The sequence below is a fragment of the Canis aureus genome, chromosome 16 (assembly GCF_053574225.1).
Source record: "Canis aureus isolate CA01 chromosome 16, VMU_Caureus_v.1.0, whole genome shotgun sequence".
Classification (NCBI taxonomy): domain Eukaryota; kingdom Metazoa; phylum Chordata; class Mammalia; order Carnivora; family Canidae; genus Canis; species Canis aureus.
This window is the reverse complement of record NC_135626.1, coordinates 26,925,997-26,949,126: the sequence shown is the minus strand read 5'-3', so window position 1 is coordinate 26,949,126 and position 23,130 is coordinate 26,925,997. Positions and strand designations below refer to the sequence as shown.

At 35.3% G+C, this 23,130-nt stretch overlaps 1 protein-coding gene across 6 annotated transcripts in view; it reads left to right on the top strand.

Annotated features, from left to right (window-relative positions):
• The window catches only part of VMP1 (vacuole membrane protein 1), a 144,559-nt gene that overhangs the window by 4,338 nt on the left and 117,091 nt on the right, over positions 1-23,130 (top strand). For 2 of the 6 annotated variants that reach the window (XM_077852421.1, XM_077852422.1), the window contains exons 1-5: positions 8,779-8,802; positions 14,992-15,093; positions 17,653-17,788; positions 19,339-19,429; positions 20,649-20,759. In XM_077852421.1, the coding sequence (XP_077708547.1) occupies positions 8,784-8,802; positions 14,992-15,093; positions 17,653-17,788; positions 19,339-19,429; positions 20,649-20,759 (459 nt within the window). In that variant the 5' untranslated portion in view covers positions 8,779-8,783. Of the gene's footprint in view, positions 1-8,778; positions 8,803-14,991; positions 15,094-17,652; positions 17,789-19,338; positions 19,430-20,648; positions 20,760-23,130 lie in introns of those variants that run through there. The other 4 variants (XM_077852419.1, XM_077852420.1, XM_077852418.1 and 1 more) reach the window with 3 other exon arrangements.

The window sequence follows — 23,130 nt, the reverse complement described above, 5'->3', positions numbered from 1 at the left end:
TAATGTTGCTATAAACATCAGTGTGCATCTTGTTTGCTCAGTATTAATGAAGGTTCAGTAAATAAATATATATACATTTAATTGTGTGTATATTTTACAGCATATGTGAGACTTTTTAAAAACGAGGTGTTCTTGTAGGCTATGCTTTCATTATTTTTGTATTATTGTTAATAGTTTACATTATTTGTATAATCAGTAACAGAATTTGAGAATTGAAATTTGAGAATTTGTTGGCTGGTGATGTCTTCTAGCACTTTCTTTGCATGGGAAGAGTATTTTGCAATGACATCTAGTGCTCATATCTGTTCATTCATCCAATCAGTGAGCAAAAATCTTAAATTCTAGGTCTTTTTACCAGGTTTTGAGGAAAACAGTGGGAAGCAAAGACAAACATCTTTTAGTTGGGAGGCTAATAGAGATAAAGGTATTTGAGTTGGGAGCCTAATAGAGAAAAAAGTAAATACAAAAATGAACGATTAAACCCACTGTAATAAGTATCACGAAGGAGATAAACAAAGGCCTGAAAGAGAGTTAATGTGGATTTGTGCCTTTTTGAGACTTAGCACAGTATACCAGAATATAGAGACATGAAATAAGGTAGGAAATATACTCATGGTCCAGGTTATGTAGAGCTTTACAGGCCATGGAAATTAGTTTGGATTTGATTTTGAGTATAATAGGAGGTCCTTCTACAATTTCAAATAGGGGAGTAATATAATTTGTAAGAAGACCACTCATGTTTGTATGTGAAGGATGAATTGAAAAGGACAAGAATAAAAATGGAAAGAGAAGTTAGGAGTTCATGGCAGTAGTCTAAGTGAGAGATGAAGATGGCCTGGACCAGAGTGGTGACAAAAAAGTGGTGAGCTGTGGGTGGATGGATACTAAATATATTTGGAATCAGACTAGGTCTTGGATTAAATCTGAGGAGTAAGGAAATGAGAAGAGTCAGGGATGACTGTGCTTCTGGATTTAGTAACTGGGTGGATAGAGTTGTGCCAAGTACTAGGAGAGGGAAGGTTTGGGGAGGACCAGGTTTGTTACAAGAAGGGGGATGGGAATGAGGAAGAAAGGATATACTAAATTTGAGATGCTTAGGAATCACCATATGTGCTCTTAGGTGTATAGATCTAGAGATAAAGACCAGAAATATAAATTGAGGCTAGTATTTTAAACTGCAGGACCAGAAAAATCACCTGGAGAGAGAGGGAAGAGGAGAGGGCCCAGATCAGGTAAAAGAGAGCTGGCAAAGGGGCCTAGGAGCGTTTGAAGGAAGAATGATCAGATACACAAAACTAATAAAAGTAGTTAAACCTAGCAGGGAGCATACTAGATAGATGAGGAACAGAGGGAAACAAGATTTTTCAGTTTGTATACACGCACATATATACATCTATGTTTTTATATACGTATATATGTAAGACATGTAAAGCATGTGAAAAATTTTACTTATTCAGAATTCTTTAAAAAGGGTCAGTTCTGGGCACCTGGGTAGTTCAGTGGGTTAAGCATGTGCCTCTGGCTCAGGTCATGATTCTGGGGTTCTGGAATTAAGCCCTACATCGGGCTCCCTGTTCAGTGGGGAGTCTGCTTCTCCTTCTGCCTCTCCCCACTGCTAGTGCTCTCTCTCACTCTCTCAAATAAATAAATATATATATGTATCTAAATAAGATATCTAAATAATTTATTATTATTATTATTATATACTTAAAAAAGAAAAAGATCAGTTCTGTCAAATCTTGCTCTGTGGTCTAAATGAGACCAAAGTCCAGTGAAGTTGAAACTGATGATCTGACTAACCACTTCCTTATTGTTGAGTCTGATTCCTTACAGAAACTTTCAAGTCTCCACATTGCAAAAAGCATTTAATCAAATATACTATACAAGTTTTTCTGCCTCTTTTTAAGTTTTTAAGGTCTATTTATAGGAGATTTTATACTGCTTCTATGGAGCAGATTTTTCTTTAATTTTTTATTAAATAATCATAGGGATATCTCTAGGATCTCTATGCTTTCAAAACTTTTATTTTTAGAAATTTAAATATTTGAATTTATCAGTACTTTAATCACTATGGATAAGTGATGCATCTCAAAGTATGCCTAGCAGATAGTATGTACTCAGTAAATATTTGTTGAACAAGTAAGTGAAAAATTCATTTTCAGGGATGCCTGGGTGGCTCAGTTGATTAAGCATCTGCCTTCAGCTCAGGTCATGAGCCTGGGGTCCTTAGGGTCAAGCTGTGCATCAGGCTCCCTGTTTAGCAGGGAGCCTGCTTCTTTCTCTCCCTCTGCACCTCCCTTGTTCATTCTTTCTCCCTCTCTCTTTCGCTCGCTCGCTTGCTTGCTCTCTCTCAAGTAAATAAATTAAAATCTTAATAAAAAGAAATTCATTTTCACTGCTATATAAAATTGCATTGTATAATTATATGCCAATTTATTTATTTGTTCTTCTGACAATGGGCATTTGTGTTGTTAGAGCTTTTGCTATTAAGACCAGTGTTGCTAAAAAATATTATTGTACATATCAACTCTTTATATGCAAGAGGTTCTTTTGGCTATATGTCTAGACATAGAATTGCTAGCGAGGTTATACCAGTATTCAATTTATACACGTTGTCTTCCAAACTTTGCTATTGTCATCTTAATTTCTGCTGAAAGAATCCATGTAAAGAATGGTATGGTGAATTATAAAATTGAATATTGAATAGCAGAATGATCATAAATTCTCATCATTGTATGCATACCCCTTTTTTAAAAATTTTTATTTATTTATTATAGTCACAGAGAGAGAGAGAGAGAGAGAGAGGCAGAGACACAGGCAGAGGGAGAAGCAGGCTCCATGCACCGGGAGCCCGACGTGGGATTCGATCCCGGGTCTCCAGGATCGCGCCCTGGGCCAAAGGCAGGCGCTAAACCGCTGCACCACCCAGGGATCCCCTGCATACCCCTTTGTAATATGATTTTACTGTTACTCTGCTCCTTGACTGTGTACTTGGCTATATGATTTGCTTTGACCAAGAAGACATTAGCAAGTATGATATAAGCAGAGACTTGAAAAACTTGCATATTGGGGCTTTTCTTCTCATACAGCTCTTTGGAACCCTGAGCCTACCATGTGAAAAAAGGCCAGACTAGCCTTCTGGGATAGGGGACCTTACACGAGGCATCCCAGCTGAGACCTGCCGTTCAAGAGCCAACCTACCTTAGACCAGAATTGCCCGGCCTAACTCACAGAATTGTGAGAAATATTAGATGATTTTTGAAGTCACTAAATTTTGGAGCTAAATTGTTACATAGTAAAACATACTGGATAAAAATGGTATCTCATTGTGATCTTGATTTATATTTTTTGATCGTCAGTGAGATCAAGTAGGTATCTTCATTATTGGCCATATATCCTCTCCTATGAAATATCTCTTTATGTCTTCTGCCTATTTTACTTTTGTAGGGTTGTCTTTTAATATTTTCAGTTCTATATATAATCTGCCTACTTAGTCCTTTTCAGTTAGGTGTTTTCTCTGGTTTATCTTTTCACTTAAGATATCTTGTAATGAATTTAAGTTTTAATTTCGGTGTTCTGTTTATTAATGTTTTCCTTTATGGAAAGCTCTTTTTTGTGTGTCTTAAGAAATCATTCCCTACCCCAAGGCAGAAAGGTATTTATATTTTCTTCTAAAAGTTTTGCTTTTTGACTTTTAAATCTTTAATCCACTTGGAATTGAATTTTGTGCATGGTTCAAAGTAGTAATCCAAATTTTCTTTTCTTATATGGATAACCAATTTGAATAATTTCTCCTTTCCCAACTGCTCTGTCTTGCCGTAAAGAGTTCCAAAAATACAAGAATCTTTTGAAATGCCCTCTATTCTGTTTCTTGGTCAGTTTCTCTATTTCTATACCTATACAAGACACCTTCATTATTTATTACTATAATATATGTGTATAAATACATGGAGACACAAGACCTTTGTTGGATACATGTATCTTGCAAATATTTTCTCTCTTTCTGTGGCTTACCTTTTTGGTTTTCTTAACCATGTTTCAAAGAGCAGAAGTTTTTAAACTTTATAAAATCCAGTTTATCAATTTTGTCTTTTTAAATCCTAAGAAACATTTGTGTACTCCAAGACTACAAAGATTTTCTCCTGTTTTTTTTCCTAGAAGCTTTATAGTATTAGTTCTTACATTTAGATCTATGATCCACTTCAAATCAGTTGTTGCATTTGAGAAACAAGGGTCAATGTCCACTTTTTTTTTTTTTTTAATGATAGTCACAGAGAGAGAGAGAGAGAGGGGCAGAGACATAAGCAGAGGGAGAAGCAGGCTCCATGCACTGGGAGCCTGATGTGGGATTCGATCCCGGGTCTCCAGGATCGCGCCCTGGGCCAAAGGCAGGCGCCAAACCGCTGCGCCACCCAGGGATCCCAATGTCCACTTTTTCATAAAAATACTTAGCTATCAGCAGCCCGGATGGCTCCGCGGTTTAGTGCCGCCTTGGCCCAGGGCATGATCCTGGAGACCCGGGATTGAGTCCCACGTCAGGCTCCCTGCATGGAGCCTGCTTCTCCCTCTGCCTGTGTCTCTGCCTCTCTCTCTCTCTCTCTCTCTTGAATAAATAAAATCTTAAAAAAAAAAAAAAAAAAACTTAGTTATTCTAGTGCTGTTTGTTGAGAAGACTTTCCTTTCACCATTGAATTGACTTTCCATTGACCATGGAATTGCTTTGTACGTTTGTTGAAAATTAATTGACCCAATATATGTAGGTCTAATTCTGTTCCACCAATCTATGTCTGTCCTTTTGCCAAAACCACACTATCATTACTGTAGCTTTATAATAAATCTTGAAATCAATTAGTGCAAGTCTTACAGCTTTGTTCTTTATCCAAATTGTTTTAGCAGTTCTGAGTTCTTTGTGATTCCATATAAGTTTGAATCCATTTGTCTTTTGGTTTTTTAAAAAGCTTGCTTGAGAGGCGCTTGGGTGGTTCAGTTGGCTAAGCATCTGACTTTGGCTCAGGTTATGATCTCCCAGTCCTGGGATCGAGCCGTTGGGCTCCACATTCAGCAAGGAGTCTGCTTTCCCCTCTGCCCCTCCTCTTGTTCGTGTATGCGCATGCTCTCTTTTTTTCTCTCTCTCAAACAAAACCCTTAAAAAGAAAAAGTTTGCTTGAGTTTTGATTGAGATTGCATTAAACCTATATATCAGTTTGAGGAAAATTGTCATATTAACAATATCAAGTCTCTCAAATGATGTCCATCAATCTAGGAAATACAATATATCTCAAGTAGTACAAATAAAAATAAATCCAGTCCAGAAACACTGCAATCAAATCGCAAAACACTGAAGTAAAGAGGTCTTGATCCTCAAAGAATTCGAAAAGAAAGGACACATTGCTAAAAATGGAAGAACAATTAGAATCAAAGAATTCTCAACAGCAACAATAAAAGCCAAAACAACGATTGATGGACTCATTTTTTGAAATTTTAAGTCTTTATCTTTTTAATTTACATTTCTCCCATTCTTTATACTCTTCTGGGATTGCAATTAAACAAATAATAGACCTTCTCATTCTGTCCTCTGTGTCTTTTATTTGCTTATATTTTCCATTCCTATCTCTGCTGCATTCTTAATAAATTCCCTGGATAGCTTATCCAGTTCACTTCATCTGTATTTGATCTATACCTTTATCTGTCCATTGGCTTTTAATTTCAACAATTATTACTTCTAGAAGTTCCATTTGCTTTTCTTTCCTTCAAATCTATGTAGGTGTGATAGTTTTTATTGTGTATTCATTCATCTTTGTGATTGCATCCATTGTTCTGTAAACATTTTATACATAGTTATTTTATAATATACTTAATCTGTACCTGAATTTTTAATATCTTTTGTTCTTGTCCTGAAGAGGTAGGGGATTGGTGGGGCCACTTGGAAGGGTTTACAGTGATAATGGCTTGTTTTCTGGAACTTCTGTGAGTTTATTGATTGATCTTATTCTGTTGAGAATCCAACAGACCTGATTTACAAAGAGGGTTTACATTTCTGCTTAGAGTTAGAAAGACACCTCTGACTTAGGACTACATCAGTGGCTCTGTGGTTGTAGCAGATGAAATATTCTCTACCTTCTTTTGGGTCTCCTGCTGGACCTAGGAATTAAGTTGATATGACATATTAGTAGGAGAAAAGCATAAAACTTTACTAATTGTCTTTACATGTAAATGGAAACATTCACAAGGGAATGAAGACCCCAAGAAGTGACCAGAGCAGGACGCTTTTATACCTTTTAGACCAAGAAACAATAAATTTGTGAAGACATGACAAGACAAAGAAGTTCGATCCAAAGGTAGTAAATGGTAAAGACGTAACTAGGAAGATAAGGGTTAATTTAACAAAGCTTGTTTGTACAGATTTATCAGCCCCAAGTTCCCATCTCTGATGATAAGAGTGTCTTCCTTCCTTCTGGTACAGGGTGGATACCTTTGACATGGGAGTTTTATTTCTTGCTTTCAGAAAGAAAAAAGAGAGTAAATGTGTCTGTTTAAAGAACAGAGTGCCATTTCTTATAAATTCCTTTAATTCAAAGTAATCAGTATGCCAAAGTGACATATTTTGGGGTGACAGTCTGTTTTTCTTCATGGATTTTTGCCCAAAGAAAAAGTCACTGATACAGCTTCCCACCTCCAAAGTTCAGTCTTCCTACAAAGATGTTGGTCTCAGAATCTTTCCTCCGGATAGCTTGAGCACTCTCTATTGCCTTTTGCTCTTACCATTTTCCTTCCTACTGCTCAAGTTTTCTTCTTTTCCTACCATGCCTTGCAATCTTCCTAGCTCTTAGACCATTCAGTCTCTCTGGGTCAGTTGTGTAGTTTACTTATTTTTTGGAGAGATAGAAGGGAGACGTTGGAGACTGCCTCTTCCCTTTGTGAAACCAGTGATATCTCAAAGAATATATCCAGTCCTGGGTACAGTTTTTACAGAAAGGATAGAACCCTCAAAATTCCTAGTACGTGTATCTGACTTCACATAGTAAATATTACTAGAAAGTTTAATTTACATTTTTCCATGTGTTGTGTTTTAGTTTATTATTTTATAAAACCCTATTTGGATGCTAAGAATTCATTGTTACATGTAGTGACACCATAATTTATCTATTCAGTAGGTTCTAATTTTCTTAAGATAGAAGTGAAGGTACCTAAGTGATTATTATCAGGAAGCTATATAATATTTAAGAGAAAATGAAACCCCCAAAAAACCCTTTAAAGTGGGCAAAGAATGACAGTTCAACGTAGAAAGTGTTGTAGGTAATTCTGGCCTCTTTAATGTTGAATGACCAAAAAATACCAATATTTATTTTCATTTACCCATTTAGTGGGTCTAGTGACAACATTTCAATGGATGGATAACAAAGTTCTAGTATTTTTCTAAAGAGATAATTTTTAAAAATCTGTTTCATAGATCATAAAGCTTAGAATTATCTGGATCAAATCCATCATTTTGATTTAAATAATCTGAAATGTGTACCTTGGTCATTTGCAGATATTCTGTGATTTAACTCATTTTCTTATTAATGACTTGTATGGGCTAGTTTATATTCCTAGGCATTTAGGGGCAGTAAAGTAGGGAGTCTGTTAAGCAATCTGAATTTAAAATTTTGTCGGGGGGGATCCCTGGGTGGCGCAGCGGTTTGGCGCCTGCCTTTGGCCCAGGGCGCGATCCTGGAGACCCGGGATCAAATCCCACGTCGGGCTCCCGGTGCATGGAGCCTGCTTCTCCCTCTGCCTGTGTCTCTCCCTCTCTGTCTCTCTCTGTGTGACTATCATGAATAAATAAATAAAATCTTTAAAAAAAAAAATAAATAAAAAATAAAATTTTGTCGGGAGTACACAAACAGTAAAAACCCACAAAGAAATGACTGAAAGAAGCACAGGTGAAGTCACAGGATTTTAATGACAGTCCATAATTTATCTCTTTGTGAGAATCAACAGAGATGAGTGTTCTCTTTACTAATGGGAAATGTTTGTGAATACTAGAACATGCTAAACTTTTGGAACTGTTTTGTTATTGTTTTATTTTTTCTTGACTCAGGAATTCATTGATGAGAATTGAAAGGACTCTCACTAGACTGTTTTGTGTAGCAGAAGAACCATTGATTTTGGATGTATAAACCGGAGGTTGAACTCTCACTTTGCCATTTGTATGCTACTGAATTGCTGTTGAGGGCCCCTTTAGCCCTGAATTTCTCAATTGTAGAAGGCAAGGATAAAAACAACTGTTCCCTAACAAGGGTTGTTAATATCAGTTTAGCTAATCTGCATCTAAACTATAAATCACTATACAGCATAGTTCTTGTTACATAAATCCAAACCCTAACCTTGGACTGGGTTAGACTATTAGAATAGACTATTAGAATTCTTAGACTATTAGAATAGAAAGAAAATTATGGCAGTAATTTACTTTATGTGCCTGATAATTGGATGCAGAAAGAAAGAATCAGCTATGTGAAGTAACATTCCCAAGGTCTCACAGTTAACTGAATCTCCCAACTTTGGAATGTTACTCTTTTTACTGTTTTAGATCTTAACCTTACTCCCCCATCTTTTTGGTGAAAATGTTTGCCTAAGATTGCACTGGTTATGAAAAACTGAATGAACATTTAGTAGATTGAGAGAAAATGAGAAATGGGATTTTTCAAGCTGTAATTTTGCAAATTATGTATTTTCTCCATTAAAATAAAATCATGGGGCAGCCCCCGTGACGCAGCGGTTTAGCGCCGCCTGCAGCCTAGGGCATGATCCTGGAGACCCTGGGTGAGTCCCACGTCAGGCTCTCTGCATGGAGCCTGCTTCTCCCTCTCTGCCTGTGTCTCTGCCTCTCTTTCTCTCTCTCTGTGTGTGTGTGTGTGTGTATGTGTGTGTCTCTATGAATAAATAAATAAATAATCTTTAAAAAAATAAATAAAAATCATGTTTTTACCCATGGGAACATAAAATTATATCTTTACATATTGGAAGTGAGAGATAAACATTCCCCCCAAAGCTATGAAACTCTGAAAAAGGGGGGTCCCTAAAATGTTCTCCAGGTTGTAGCTTTACTTAAAATTTTATCTAATTAAAAGTTAGATCCGGAACAATGGCCTGTTCAACAATTAGAAGACTATTTAATGTATTTTACACTTCACTAAATTAAGTTGAAGGACATTTTAAGCCAGAAATATAGACCCTTATAATCTACTGACCTATTATTGGGAGATATATTGAGATTTTGAATGCATAAATTGTATCCTAACTTGGGGTTTTAATTTGTCTAATTCCCCTAAGACTTTAGAAAGTTCAAAAAGAGGGGCGCTTGGTGGCTCAGTTGGTTACATAGCCAGCTCTCAATTTCAGCTCAGGTCACAATCTCGGGGTTCTGGGATCGAGCTTTGCATCAAGCTTCCATGTGGGGCTCTGAAGCTCAGTGGAGAGTCAGCTTGAGGATTCCTTCCCTTTTCTCTCTGCCCATTTCCCCCTCTAAAATAAATTAATAAATCTTTTTTTAAAAAAAGTTAAAGGATTCAAGGACTTTGTTTTTTCATATACTTTATTCAACTAATGAATTTTCAAAGAACACACTTTTATACTGCCCAGCCATGTGATAATCTCTGGTTCTTAGAGCCAGATGATCTAAGAGTTAGTGATATTGTGCATGGTGTTTGAATTATCTTTGGCTTTTTACCCCTGCACAAGTGGAAAACTGTATCAAAAAGCCTCACTAGTCAAAATATATTTATTACTGTTTGTTTAGATTATCTACTAAATTTCCAACAATAAATTGCAATTTCTTAATCTTAATAGTTGTAGAGAAGTCTACAGCTACTTTGAAGAAGTCTGTGAATGAATGTACTGAATAGCCCCATTAACTATACATGCTTCTGGAAGCAAGAAAGGTTACTGAAAAGTGTAATATTCATGCATGCCTTGTATGAAGAACAGTGTGCATTATTGAGAAAGCTGACTTAATATTTTTGTGAGAATGTAGAATCACTTGAATAAATCATTTTTTTAATGAAATGTGTTCATTTTATTTAGGAATACAGTGGCCAAGAAAATTAGTCAATGGCTTCATCACTCTTTTCATGTTAAATTCTCCACTGATTCCTATTACTCTGGGAATTGCTATTTTCATGTCATCCTAAATGTTATTTGTGTTGCTTTAGGGAACGCAAAGTAATTTAGTTTCACATTGTTTTTGCATTACAAATGTAGCTAATGTTTAAAATGAATGGAGTATTATAGTCTTAGCAGTGGATGTACAGCCTACAAAGAACCTTTGTGAGCTGATTTTGGCAGTATTTTCTCAACACTCCTGCGAGAAACAAAACACCCCACATGTTTTAATATCAACCTTTTATTTTAAATGCTTCAACTGTACTTAAAATCTGCTAGTTGCAACATTTTAAAGTATTTCTTGTATATAAATATATCCTCACAATGAAAATTATTATTCAATGTTTGATTTATGCTTCTTTCTTATTTATGTCTTCTCATCCTATCCACAGACCTATAGAGTTTAACAGTTTTATTCTTAAAAATAAAAATTAAGTTGGGGTACCTGGGTGGCTCAGTCAGTTAAACTTCTGCCTTTAGCTTGGGTCATGATCCCGGGGTCATGGAATGGAGCATGGCATCTGCCTCCCCACTCAGTGGGAAGTCTGCCTCTCTTTCCCTCTGCAGCTCCCCCTGCTCACTTATTCTCTGTGTGTGTGTCAAATAAATAAATAAACTAAACTAGAAATAAATATATAAACTTAGTCGCAGGCTATTAAAATTGTTATTATGGGCAGCCCTGGTGGCGCAGCGGTTTGGCGCCGTCTGCAGCCCAGGGTGTGATCCTGGTGGCCCAGGATCGAGTCCCACGTCAGGCTCCCTGCATGGAGCCTGCTTCTCCCTCTGCCTGTGTCTCTCCCTCTCTCTCTATCGCTCATGAATAAATTAATTAATTAATTTTAAAAAATTAAAATAAAATAAAATTGTTATTATAACTCACTGCAAAGTAAGCTCCATTGATTGTCAGGAATATGTGCTAGATTCCTGTTTCAGGAGATTTTAGTCCTTTAAACAATCTAGGAATTCTTTGGATTTATCCACATGCCTCAGAATCTAACATTGTTTCATCACAAATTTCCAGAAAAAAACTTTGTAAAGACTTTACTTTGAGAGAACATGAGTTTATTTTTTTATGTAAAATTTTTAAGTTTTGTAGTTTTTTATTTTTATTTATTTATTTTTAAGATTTTATTTATTCATTTGATAGAGCACAAGCAGGGAGAGTGGCAGGCAGAGGGAGGGAGAAGCAGGCTCCCTGCTGAGCAGAGAGCCCAATGTGGTGCTGATCCCAGGATCCTGAGATCATGACCTGAGCCAAAGTCAGATGCTTAACCAGTTGAGCCACCCAGGCACCATGAGACCATGAATTTAAAGTAGCTGTGCAGTTTTGTGATTTTTCTCCAGTTACATTCAGCTGGTCAGACAGACCTTAAGAATGCAGGTTGTTCAGGGACATGCAGTTGTGCAACATGGTATATGATTGAGGAAGATGGGGACAAAGGAATTAGGGGTGTTTTCAAGGGAGTTATTTTATTATTTTATTATTTTATTTTATTTTATTTTATTTATGAGAGACAGAGAGAGAGGCAGAGACACAGGCAGAGGGAGAAGAAGCAGGCTCCATGCAGGGAGCCTTACGTGGGACCTGATCCCGGGTCTCCAGGATCACGCCCTGGGCCAAAGGCGGCGCTAAACCGCTGAGCCACATGGGTTGCCGTTTTCAAGGGAGTTTGAAGAGACAAAGAATAGTGTAAAATATTTTCAAAAATGCTTAAAATGCAAAAAAGTTGTGATGCTTTTATAATCTTAACTAGAACACAGGTAGTTCTTTGCATGTTTGCCTTATTAGTTCTTTCGGAATGGCAAAAGTTTTTCAAAAGTTGTTTTTAAAACTGTGAATTGGGATCCCTGGGTGGCTCAGCGGTTTAATGCCTGCCTTTAGCCCAGGGCATGATCCTGGAGTCATAGGATCAAGTCCCACATCGGGCTCCCTGCATGGAGCCTGCTTCTATCTCTGCCTGTGTCTCTGCCTCTCTCTCTCTCTGTGTGTCTCTCATGAATAAATGAATAAAATCTTAAAAATAAAAATAAAAATAAAAAATAAAACTGTGAACTTATTTTGTTTGTAAGAAGTAGACTGATTAAAAGAAAATAACTTCCCTTGGTTATTCCTTACAAAACAAAATTCCAGACTATTTTGTTTTCCAGAGAATTGAGTAGGAAATGTCAGTAAGCTGTTTTCTTTTATAGCGTATTGTGTAAGAACACATTATTTGCTCAAATGAAAATTCCTATTGCAATATCTTTAAAAACATCTTCAAATAATTGCATAATACCATTATTATAAGTAAGAACTCAAATATACTCAAGTTGTTTTGGACAAAAGTTTTTAACTCAGCTATCACAGTCTTTTGCACAGGGACAAGTTTTAAAATTTTTTCTTCATAACATAGATACCCCTTTGTGACTTGTTCATCCTTTTGCCACAAATTAATTACATTTTACTTATTGTGATGTAGGTGAATGGCTGTTCATCCCTGAAACAAATTCCCTACAGAATTAGGCTTGATACGAATGCATCAGATAGAAAATCCCAAACATCCTCAGTTAATTTTATTTATAAAGCCCAGAAAGCATGATTTTTGGAATAGATTTACACTTTGTGAACCTGTTGTGATTCTCTGGTTTTAGAGATTTTCACAAAATAACGTCATTTATCTTTTTTTTGGAATTGCTTGGGCTATATCTTTTGAAAACATCCTCACATAAGTATGACTTAAGTTTGCAGAATCAAATTTCCAGCTTTTATGAATTCTTCTGAATGTACTCTCTGAGCTCCCATACTTGCTTCTGTACTTTCTTCCTCATCATTACAGCTAGTATATATTGAGTTCGTAGGAAAAGTGAGAGAATATAATTAGTATTTTATATGCATTACCTTGTTTGATCCTCATAGCAACGCTTTGATATATGTCATGTTATCTCTATTTTACAGATTAAAGAAACTGACATTTAGAGAGATTTAGAAATATGTCCAAGTTCATAGATACTTAAGTTTGAGTTTGAATCCAGTTCTGTTAGACTCCAAAACCTATTTTCTTCCCACTAAGTTAGATATTATGTATCTATTTCATTTTAAGTGAAGTCCTGTGCTCGTCTGGCTTCCCCACCAGAAGGAAGGACCCTCTGGAAGACAAGGACCTTGTGTTATTTGTATTTATGTCTTCAGAGTCTGGTACAGCCCCCAGGATTTTTTTTTTTGATCCCCAAATTTTTTAAATGAGAATTTAAAAATTTTTTTCAGTGAAAGACACTGAAATAGCAATGAGGCATGTACCAATGAAGTAGTTCCTCTAGTGTAAGCAGTTTACTGCCTCATAAACCTCCTACCCTTTTGATGTGGTTATACACATGCATGTACAAACACACACACATACATGCATTCTTTCATTCTTACCAATACCGTGGCACCGAGAATTTGTTATCATTTTGTAGATCCGAAAATCAAGGTCTAGGAATGCCTGGTAGCTCAGTTGGTAGAGCATGACTCTTGGTCTCGGGGTTGTGAGTTCTAGCTTCATTTTGGGTGTAGAGATTACTTTAAAATAAAATCCAAGCAAACAAAAAAAGAAAATCAAGATCTAGAAAAAATGAGATTTGCTTAAGATCACATCACTAATTAGTGACAAATCTGGGATGCAAATCCAGATTTTCAAGCTTTCTTATAATCATCTACTCTAGGCTATCCATCTGTGCTAGTGGAAACCTATACTTTATTTCTTGATTTCTTTATTTGCTTATTGTGAAATGATGGCAAGAAAACAAAGGTGTTCACAAGTGGATTATGTCTAAAAGAAGACACCTTCTGTGGGACACCTGAGTGGCTCAGCGGTTGAGCGTCTGTCTGCCTTTGGCTCAGGGCATGATCCCGGAGTCCCTGAGTCCCGCATCGGGCTCTCTTCAGAGGAACCTGCTTCTCCCTCTGCCTATGTCTCTACCTCTCTATCTGCGTCTCTCATGAATAAATAAATAAAATCTTAAAAAAAAAAAAAAAAGACACCTTCTGTTGAAGTAATGGATGTATGCTCTTTGTTCAGTCTTTTTATATATAGTCTTTCACTTATTTTCCTTTACAAAGCATATATTTTGCAGGTAGTAATTATAGTTAGAATTTTAGTCAAGGAATAAAATAGTTCCAACTAACTATAGAAAGACCGAACCCGTGACTATATCATATTCTAATCAGTTGAATATAGGCTTAACAGGATTCCTGGCACACTCAGTGTTTTAAGGACTCTGCATTGCAAATCAGACCAAAGTACTGTGCTTCTTCTTCTTTTTCTTTAAAATGTATTTATTTGGGGGGTGGAAGGGGCAGAGGAAGAGAGACAATCAACTTGATCTCAGCACCCTAAGATCATGAACTGAGCTGAAATCAAGAGCCAGCCAACTGACTGAGCCATCTAGGCACCCCAGAGTTCTGTGCTTCTTGAGTAGAAAGATTTGCTTTACTAACACCTAAAAGAATTATAGCAGTTATAGACAATCTTGCATTTTTGTGTAGAATAATTATGTCAGCACAATTTATATATTATAATACAGGGGTTTAAAGTAAAAATTTATATCTATACATGTAATATAAAACATGATATAAAGAATAAATTTAGCATAAACATTTTGGAATGACTAGAAAAGTTTACAACTACATGACTTTTATACTTTTGCTACTTCTATTAGGGTTTCTGTACAAATTATTCAAATCTTGATTATAATAGAGAAGATGGAAGTGTAAACACGTTATTCAAATAGTGTGTAGAATATTATTACCATGTTGATTTCTCAGTTTTATTCAGTCATAAATGCAAAGCAGAACTATGTAACATGTCATTGGATTTTATTTTGCCTTGTTAGCTCCTCAAGAGTTATTGATCTATGAAATGGCAGAGAATGGAAAAAATTGTGACCAGAGACGTGTAGCAATGAACAAGGAACAATATAATGGAAACTTCACAGGTAAATTATGGTGGTTTGGAGGTAGAAGATCTACAGGTTTAAATGATATCCTTTTCATTGGAATAAAATAGAAATATATCTAGTATTTACTATCTTCTGTTAATAATATGTTAAGATACATGAGATTCTTATATGTCTTTATATAAGATTACAGAAGTCCCAGCCCCTTGTTTGCATTTTCTTTTTCCATGGTTTCAGTTACCTGTGGCCAACTGCAGTCCAGTAACAGAATGATCTATTATCAGAAGTCCAGTAAAAGCCTAATGCCACAATGTAATGCAACAATGCCTGCATCATTTACTTCACTTCCTCTCATTACATAGGCATTTTATCATATCATGTAATCTCAAGGACGACAGTACAGTAAAACATTTTGAGAGAGAGAGTTAACATTCACATAACTTCTATTATAGTGTATTTTTATAATTATTTTATTATTAGTTACTGCTATCAATCTTACTGTGCCTAATTTATAAATTAAACTTTATCACAGCTATATAGATACAGGAAAAAACATACTATATATAGAATTTAGTACTATCTGTAGCTTCAGACATCCACTTGATGTCTTGGAACATGTCCCCCACAGATAAGGGGTGACTACTGTAATTATCTTTTGTTTATGCTTCATAGTAAATGAAATTATGGGCCATTTGGTGAACTCTTCACAGTAAATGAAATTATAGGACCATACAGGCCTATATGGTGAATTTTGACAGTGATAGCAGAAGCAGCCTAACCACAGTCACATCAGCAGTGGTCTAGGTACAAGATGATGATTTGTTAATCTTATAGTATGGTTAATATTTATTTGGGATTGTTTGGTGCTCAGTTTTATCGTGCTGCTTTGTAACTTTAGAAGTAAATTATAAAGTTATTTATTATAATAATCCTAAACATACAAATATCAAAAAAGTCAGAATGTGATCATTGTGGGTTTATCTTAAATCTTTCATTTGCGACAAATAAATTTGTATTTTAATCAAAATCAGAATTTGTGGTAAATTTCAGTATTTTCATACTCTTTTCATACATTTACCCCCCCCCCCAAAAAAAAACCTGAAAGCCCTGAAAATTATGGCTTTTATTTACATAGATGGTTCAAGTAGGAGCTTTCCTTACTGTGTTGAAAGGACAATGAAAGATTTTCCATTTCTGTTCATTGTAATAGTTTTCTTTTTGACTTCTAAATTGTTTGGCATCTCAAATGTATTGCAAATAAACTCTAGCATGGTGATAATATATTATAGAAGTTATCTTATGTTGGAAGAAGTACAAACTATGTGAAATAGTAGCTCCTCTTTGTCCTGATCACTACGTTGCCTTGGAGAACACATTTTGCAGCACTTCTCTGACTTTTGGTTACTCCGATTATTGATAAATTTTATACCATTTCACCAAGAGTTTCAGGTTTCAGAGATAGGCGTGCATATGTCATATAGTCTCTTCACATTAGGAGCTTAGGCATAGTATTTTTTCTTTCTCTCTAAAGGAATGCACATTTATATATTCTTTCCCTACTGCCTACTCCCTTGAAATTTAAAATTAATGTTAGTATGGCATATTTACTCTCCTGTACAGTGTTTCTTTTTTTAGCTTAATATTTCCTAAGGATTTTGCTGTAATTGTACATGAAGAACTTAATCATTATGGCTGTTTAGTTTCCCATCGTATGAGAATTACTCTTCTGTTTTCTGTTGTTAACATTTAAGTTGATTATAATCTTTTGTTTAGACAGATAACATTGAACTGAATACACTTGTACAAGAAACATTTCACCTCATACTTAATCATTATTAGAAATGGGATTATTAGGGATCCCTGGGTAGCTCAGCAGTTTAGCTCCTGCCTTTGGCCCAGGGCGCGATCTGGAGTCCCGGGATTGAGTCCTACATCAGGCTCCCTGCATGGAGCCTGTTTATCCTTCTGCCTGTGTCTCTGCCTCTCTCTCTCTCTGTATCTCTCATGAATGAATAAATAAAATCTTAAAAAAAAAATGGAACTATCTGGTATATGCATTTGCAATTTTGATATTAACCTTAATTGTACTCTTACTAAGTGTCAGACTCTTCTGAGAACTTTACATATATTAACTCATTAAATCTTTTCAGTGACGTTAAAATAGTAAGTACTATTTTCATCTTCATTTTAGAGAAGGGAAAACTGAGACATAAAAAAATTAACTAACTAACTTGCCCAAGGTCATTTGACTTGTAGCCAGGATTTGGAACCAAGTAGTTTGCCTTCCCATTTGGAACTCTAAACCACTTTGCTCTGTGATATGATGCTGAATTACCCTTCATAGAAGGTGGGCCAACTTAGTATCCCAGTAGTGTACAAGAACAGAAATTTGTGTCCTGACAATAAAATCACTGCAAAAATCATTCTTAGAATATAGCAGAAGTACGTTAGCCAAAACTTATTATAATGTGAACATATTGCTTGTTTTTTGAGGTTTTCATGCAGTCCTTTAAATATGGGTTGTAAAAGTAGATTAATTTTGAAAGTGATGAGGAGAAGTAAACATTCTGTTTTACCTTCTGCACTAATGTTTTTCAGACCCCTCTTCAATGAATGAAAAGAAGAGGAGGGATCGGGAAGAAAGGCAGAATATTGTCCTGTGGAGACAGCCACTCATTACCTTGCAGTATTTTTCTCTGGAAATCCTAGTAATCTTGAAGGACTGGACCTCAAAGTAAATATCTTCCATTACCTTTTATATAAACCTTATTTACTAACTTTAGAAATCTTTAACAATCTCCTACTCTTTACCAACTGCTCTTTCAAAATGAATTAAATTTAAAATATTTAGGAACATTTATTTTCCTTTCTGAAGTTTGCAGAAAAATAGATTAGGGGAATATATTGCTATTTGCTCACTGGATTATTACAGTCTTTTATGCAAAGAAGAACCTAGAAAACAAGATATTTTTTTTTCTTCTGGCTTTACCTTTAGAAGAAATTGGGCCTGTGTACATTAGATACACTGATTCTTTGGTAGGGCAGGGTCCAGGATATGTGGCACTTTTACTGATAATTTGAGTCAGTGAAAAAGGACTCTGCCATGGAAATGTGTTGTATCTTTAAGGTCAGTACTTATAAGCCCTGTTTCAGATATCATAACAAGCAAGTTGAACCTTTACATACTTTATCATTTTGGCTTGTCTTTCTAAGTTATTATCTTTAATAATATCCTGTTTTTATTGTATTTAGTTTCTAAAACATTTTGTAACCTTTTTCGGTTCATTTGCTCCTTAAAGCAACTCTGTGAAACTAGTGAAACAAGTTTATGATTACAGTTGGCTCTTGAACAACATGGGGTTTGGGGATTCCAACCCCCACACATTTGAAAATCTGTGTATAATTTTTGACTCCTCAAAAACATAACTACCAACTGGAAATTTGTTGGCATAATTTTGACTGGAAATTTTTGGAGATATATATATATATATATATATATATATATATATATATATATATTACATGCTGTATTCTTAGAATATAGTAAACTAGGGAGAAGAAAATGTTATTAAGAAAAATATATGGAAGAGAGCAGCCTCAGTGGCTTAGTGGTTTAGCGCTGCCTTCAGCCCAGGGCGTGATCCTGGAGACCCCGATCGAGTCCCACATTGGGTTCCTTGCAGGGAGCCTGCTTCTCCCTCTGCTGTCTCTGTCTCTCTCTCTCTCTGTGTGTCTCTAATGAATAAATAAAATCTTTAAAAAAAAAAAAGAAAAGAAAAACATATGGAAGAGAAAATAACCTTTACAGTACTATACTGTAAAAAATCCACGTGTGATCCCTGTGCAGCTCTGACCCATTTTGTACAAGGGTCAATTTTATTATGATCTTGAAAACAAAAAACCGAATCAGATTAGTTGTCTTACTCAATGTGCGATACTTAGGGACTCTGACCCAGGTCCTCTAACTTGAAGGCCAGTCTTCTTTTCATGCCTCTCCCAGTGGGAAGTTGAGTTGTAAACAAGATCAGACTTTTGGGTAAGGGAAAGGCTACAGTTGGGCTTATGATAAGAAATTGAGTGTTCTATACCCATGTATCTTCTCTTGACCTCTGTAACCCAAGAGACCATCGTGTTTAAGGACAGAAGAGTTCAGCACAAAAGATATGATTCTCTAGCTATGTTAAATAACATAAGTGCTTCAATAAGAAATTGTTTTGGAAGTGGTAAATACTGAAAGTGAGACTGAGATATTTCATTTATTTTTGTTTTTAAATTGTTTTTAAGATTATGGCATCGTCAAAGCATTGTGGTGTCTTTTTTACTGCTGCTTGCTGTACTTACAGCTACGTATTATACTGAAGGAGCACATCAACAGGTAAGAGGTTCTGCTTTTCTGTTTTTGTACCTCATACCTCCCAAAGAATTTTAAAAAGGGACTATTGTGGATTTGATAACAGTTTTTAACCGCTACATTTTTAGACTTGGTTTTGTCTTTTAAATTTATCTCATAACTGATATCTTAATGTCTTTCTTTTAAGACCAAATATTAAAAATATTCTTGTGTCAGTTCATGGCTGCTGAGCATTTACGCATCATTTTTATTTTCAAGGTTTCAAATGTAACTTTCCTGATTGTGTTTAGTCAAAATAGTCATGAATCCTTTAATCAGCACCAAGTCTTCATATTTTTTTTAACACACTCCTGTGATCCATCCAAACAGATATATTCATCTTAGATTGAAAGTTAGGTTTTATAAGTCTAAAATAGGGAGAAGTTAATTTGCCAGTAGTCTGTAAGTACAACATAACTGAAAGGAAAATAGGACGTTTTGTTAATAACTTTTGTTAAAATAGTAAGACATTAGTGTATTCTAATAGGAAATGGTTTTAAATGTGGTATTGTTTTATATTTTAAAGCAGTTAACCTCTAATTGCAAAGAAGTTTTTATAGTTTTAAATGCATTTCTCTTAAATATTTTGAAGAAATCTATGCCAGTAAGAGTTTGTGAGGAACTGGTTTGATGAATTTGCTTGCCAGTATGAGAGTCTAGGACCTAGTGTCTGGAATGCCTCCAACAAGTCCTTTGCTCAGTGGACTTTGTTCAGTTTGCTCGTTTAAAAAGCATCTGGGTCTTAAAGTTACAAAAATAATTTTATTCCATTTTTTATTTGGATAAACAAGAATCTATTCCATTCACAAATACATAAATAACTGCCCCACTCTCATGCTGTTTATTACAATGCTTTCTTAAACAAAATGCTTTTTGTAACTTTTAGATAGATTTAAAAATTTTATTCTTATAGTTATCTTATTAGTAATTTGTGTTTTTCCTGTAAATGTCATTATATAGGAATGGTAGGACTTTAAAGGTGTAAAAACAAGAGCTTTATTAGAATCAGATGAATTTGTTGCCTCTCTGCCATCATATATATGAAGAATTAGGCCTTTTGAAGGGGTTTTTACTCTTAATGCTTTCTTCCTACTAGAAATTTATATAGTTGGTTTGTTTTATTTTGATCATAGGTGGTATATAACACATTTTTGTTTAACAAATTTGTTGAGTTTTTTTTCACTGGATCCTTTTTGTTTTTCAGTATGTGCAACGTATAGAGAAACAGTTTCTTTTGTATGCCTACTGGATAGGCTTAGGAATTTTATCTTCTGTTGGGCTTGGAACAGGGCTGCACACCTTCCTCCTTTATCTGGTAAGAATAACAATAAGCAAGATTGAAAGAGATGTTTCAATTGGTGCTTTTACTTCAGAAGTTAAAAATCTAAGATTTTTATTTACCTTTGCATTTTAAAAGCATTCTCATCCTCAAATCAGTGTTTTAAATTTGATTTAGAATTCTGTTTTTTTTTTTTTTTTCCTTTTGGGTTGAGGATTTAAAAAGAGAAGGATAAAACCCTTGGGCAATTGAGATTGTTTAATTAAATTAATTCACCCGGGAAATGTTTTTTCCTTCCAGATTTTGGAATAATGGTTCTTTTGCTTATGTAATTATTATTTTAATAGTTGAAGTTCTTTAAATGTACAAAATAACATGTAAGGCTTAGAATTAATTTAAACAGTTTACTTTGTTAATCAGCAAATGAGAAATGGTGTCTTCCCTCATGTCATCAAACACCATGTATACACACTTGAATAGTCATTTTGGTATTCTAACTGAATGTGGTTAATGAAGTGTTATTCATATAGAATTAAAAGCTTCCTTAAGCCCTTTTAAATCAAAATATAAAATGTACCCCTCCTAAAAATATTTTATTTATGAAATTGGAGAGATAAAAGATAGGTTTTCCAAATGTACTGAAATAATAGCAGAATTAAGACCAGGAGATGAAAAGCAGGACATCTAGGGCACAGAATGTAAATGACATTTTCGGGGTCATGTAAATATGGGCTTGATGAGTGAGTGCTTCATTAAATTTTGTGCCGGGATGTCTCTCTTATTTCACTCTATTCCTGTTCCTGAGGAATTGAAAACCATTCCCTATTTGAAACAGCTTGATCTTGGTTGGGGAAAGACAGGTAAAAAGTTGTCACAGCAGTACTAATTGCTGAATAAAGTTCAGCACAGCAAACACTTGCAACCTTTATGCTTCAATGAATTCATTTCTGAAGCAGGGAAGTATTAAGGAATGATTGTTCAGAAGACTGCTGACTTAATGGCTTGAAGAATAATTTGAGAATTAATCTGTAATGCATACCTTCTCCAAGTTTATAACACTTGAAAATCTGAAATTTTATAATTCTGTTCATGATTGGTTGCTGATTTTATCCCAAATAGGGACATAAATCTCAGAGAACTAATCTATATCAGTGTTTCTTTAATATTTACATTCTTAGAAGTATGCTATATTAGAGGTTGAGGGAGAAGAGAAAAGAAGGAATTAAAGAGTCTAGGTTACCTTCTGTTCTTTTCTAGACCTTTCCTCTGAGACTCCTTGGGGAAACCAGATTAAGGAACTCATTTGTAGCATTTTATTAATTTAGGAGTATCTAAAAAGCAACCCAGGTAGCAGATTCTGCCAAACCTTAAAGAGAGATTCTAATGAAATTGCACAAGTTAAAGAAATTTGAAATAGGGAAGTTTTATGTTTCCTCTTTCTTTTCATGTCCATGAGAAACCTTTATGAAATGACATTTATAAAATGTCTTAATGTGAAGCATTATTTAGTTCCTTCGATCCATGAAGGACTTAGAAACGTACAGTCATTTATTATTAAATTCATTTGAGTGAAAAATTAGGTCTTTGCCATAAATTAAGCAGCTACTTCTGCTGGGGGATCAGAGTGCAGATGTAATAGAGTGTGGTTAGGCTTTTCATAAGTGTGGAAGGAATTCCTCAAGAGTTACTTGAAGAAACATGTTATACTCTCATTAAAGTCAATACTGTATATATTATACTAGTTTACCAAGTATATAGATTTAATCAAGGAGCATCTAAAACTGTGTTGCATTTTACATGAGAGCTATATAAAACTTTTGTGGCGGGGATCCCTGGGTGGCGCAGCGGTTTGGCGCCTGCCTTTGGCCCAGGGCGCGATCCTGGAGACCCGGGATCGAATCCCCACATCGGGCTCCCTGCATGGAGCCTGCTTCTCCCTCTGCCTGTGTCTCTGCCTCTCTCTCTCTCTGTGAGACTATCATAAATAAATAAAAATTTAAAAAAAAATGTAAAACTTTTGTGGCACAGTGCCTTGGTGGCACATTGAGTTATTTGCCTGACTCTTGGTTTTGGCTCAGGTCATGATATTGGGTTGTGAGATTTAGCCCCACTCCACGCGTAGCATGAATTCTGCCAAAGTTTCTTTCTCCCTCTCCCTCTGCCACTCTTCCCCTTGCGTGCACACTGTCTCTTAAATAGATAAATCAATCAACATGATAAATAAATAAAAGTTTTGTGGCGTTATCACTGCTGATAATAAACTGGGGTCCAGAATGGATCAGACTACTTTTTCAGCATTAAGTAAATTTGATTTTTGTTTGTGAGTAGCATTTATAATTATTTTAAATGTGCTAAAATTAAATACAAGTAAAATAACCATATCTGCATTTTGAATATATGTTACTGG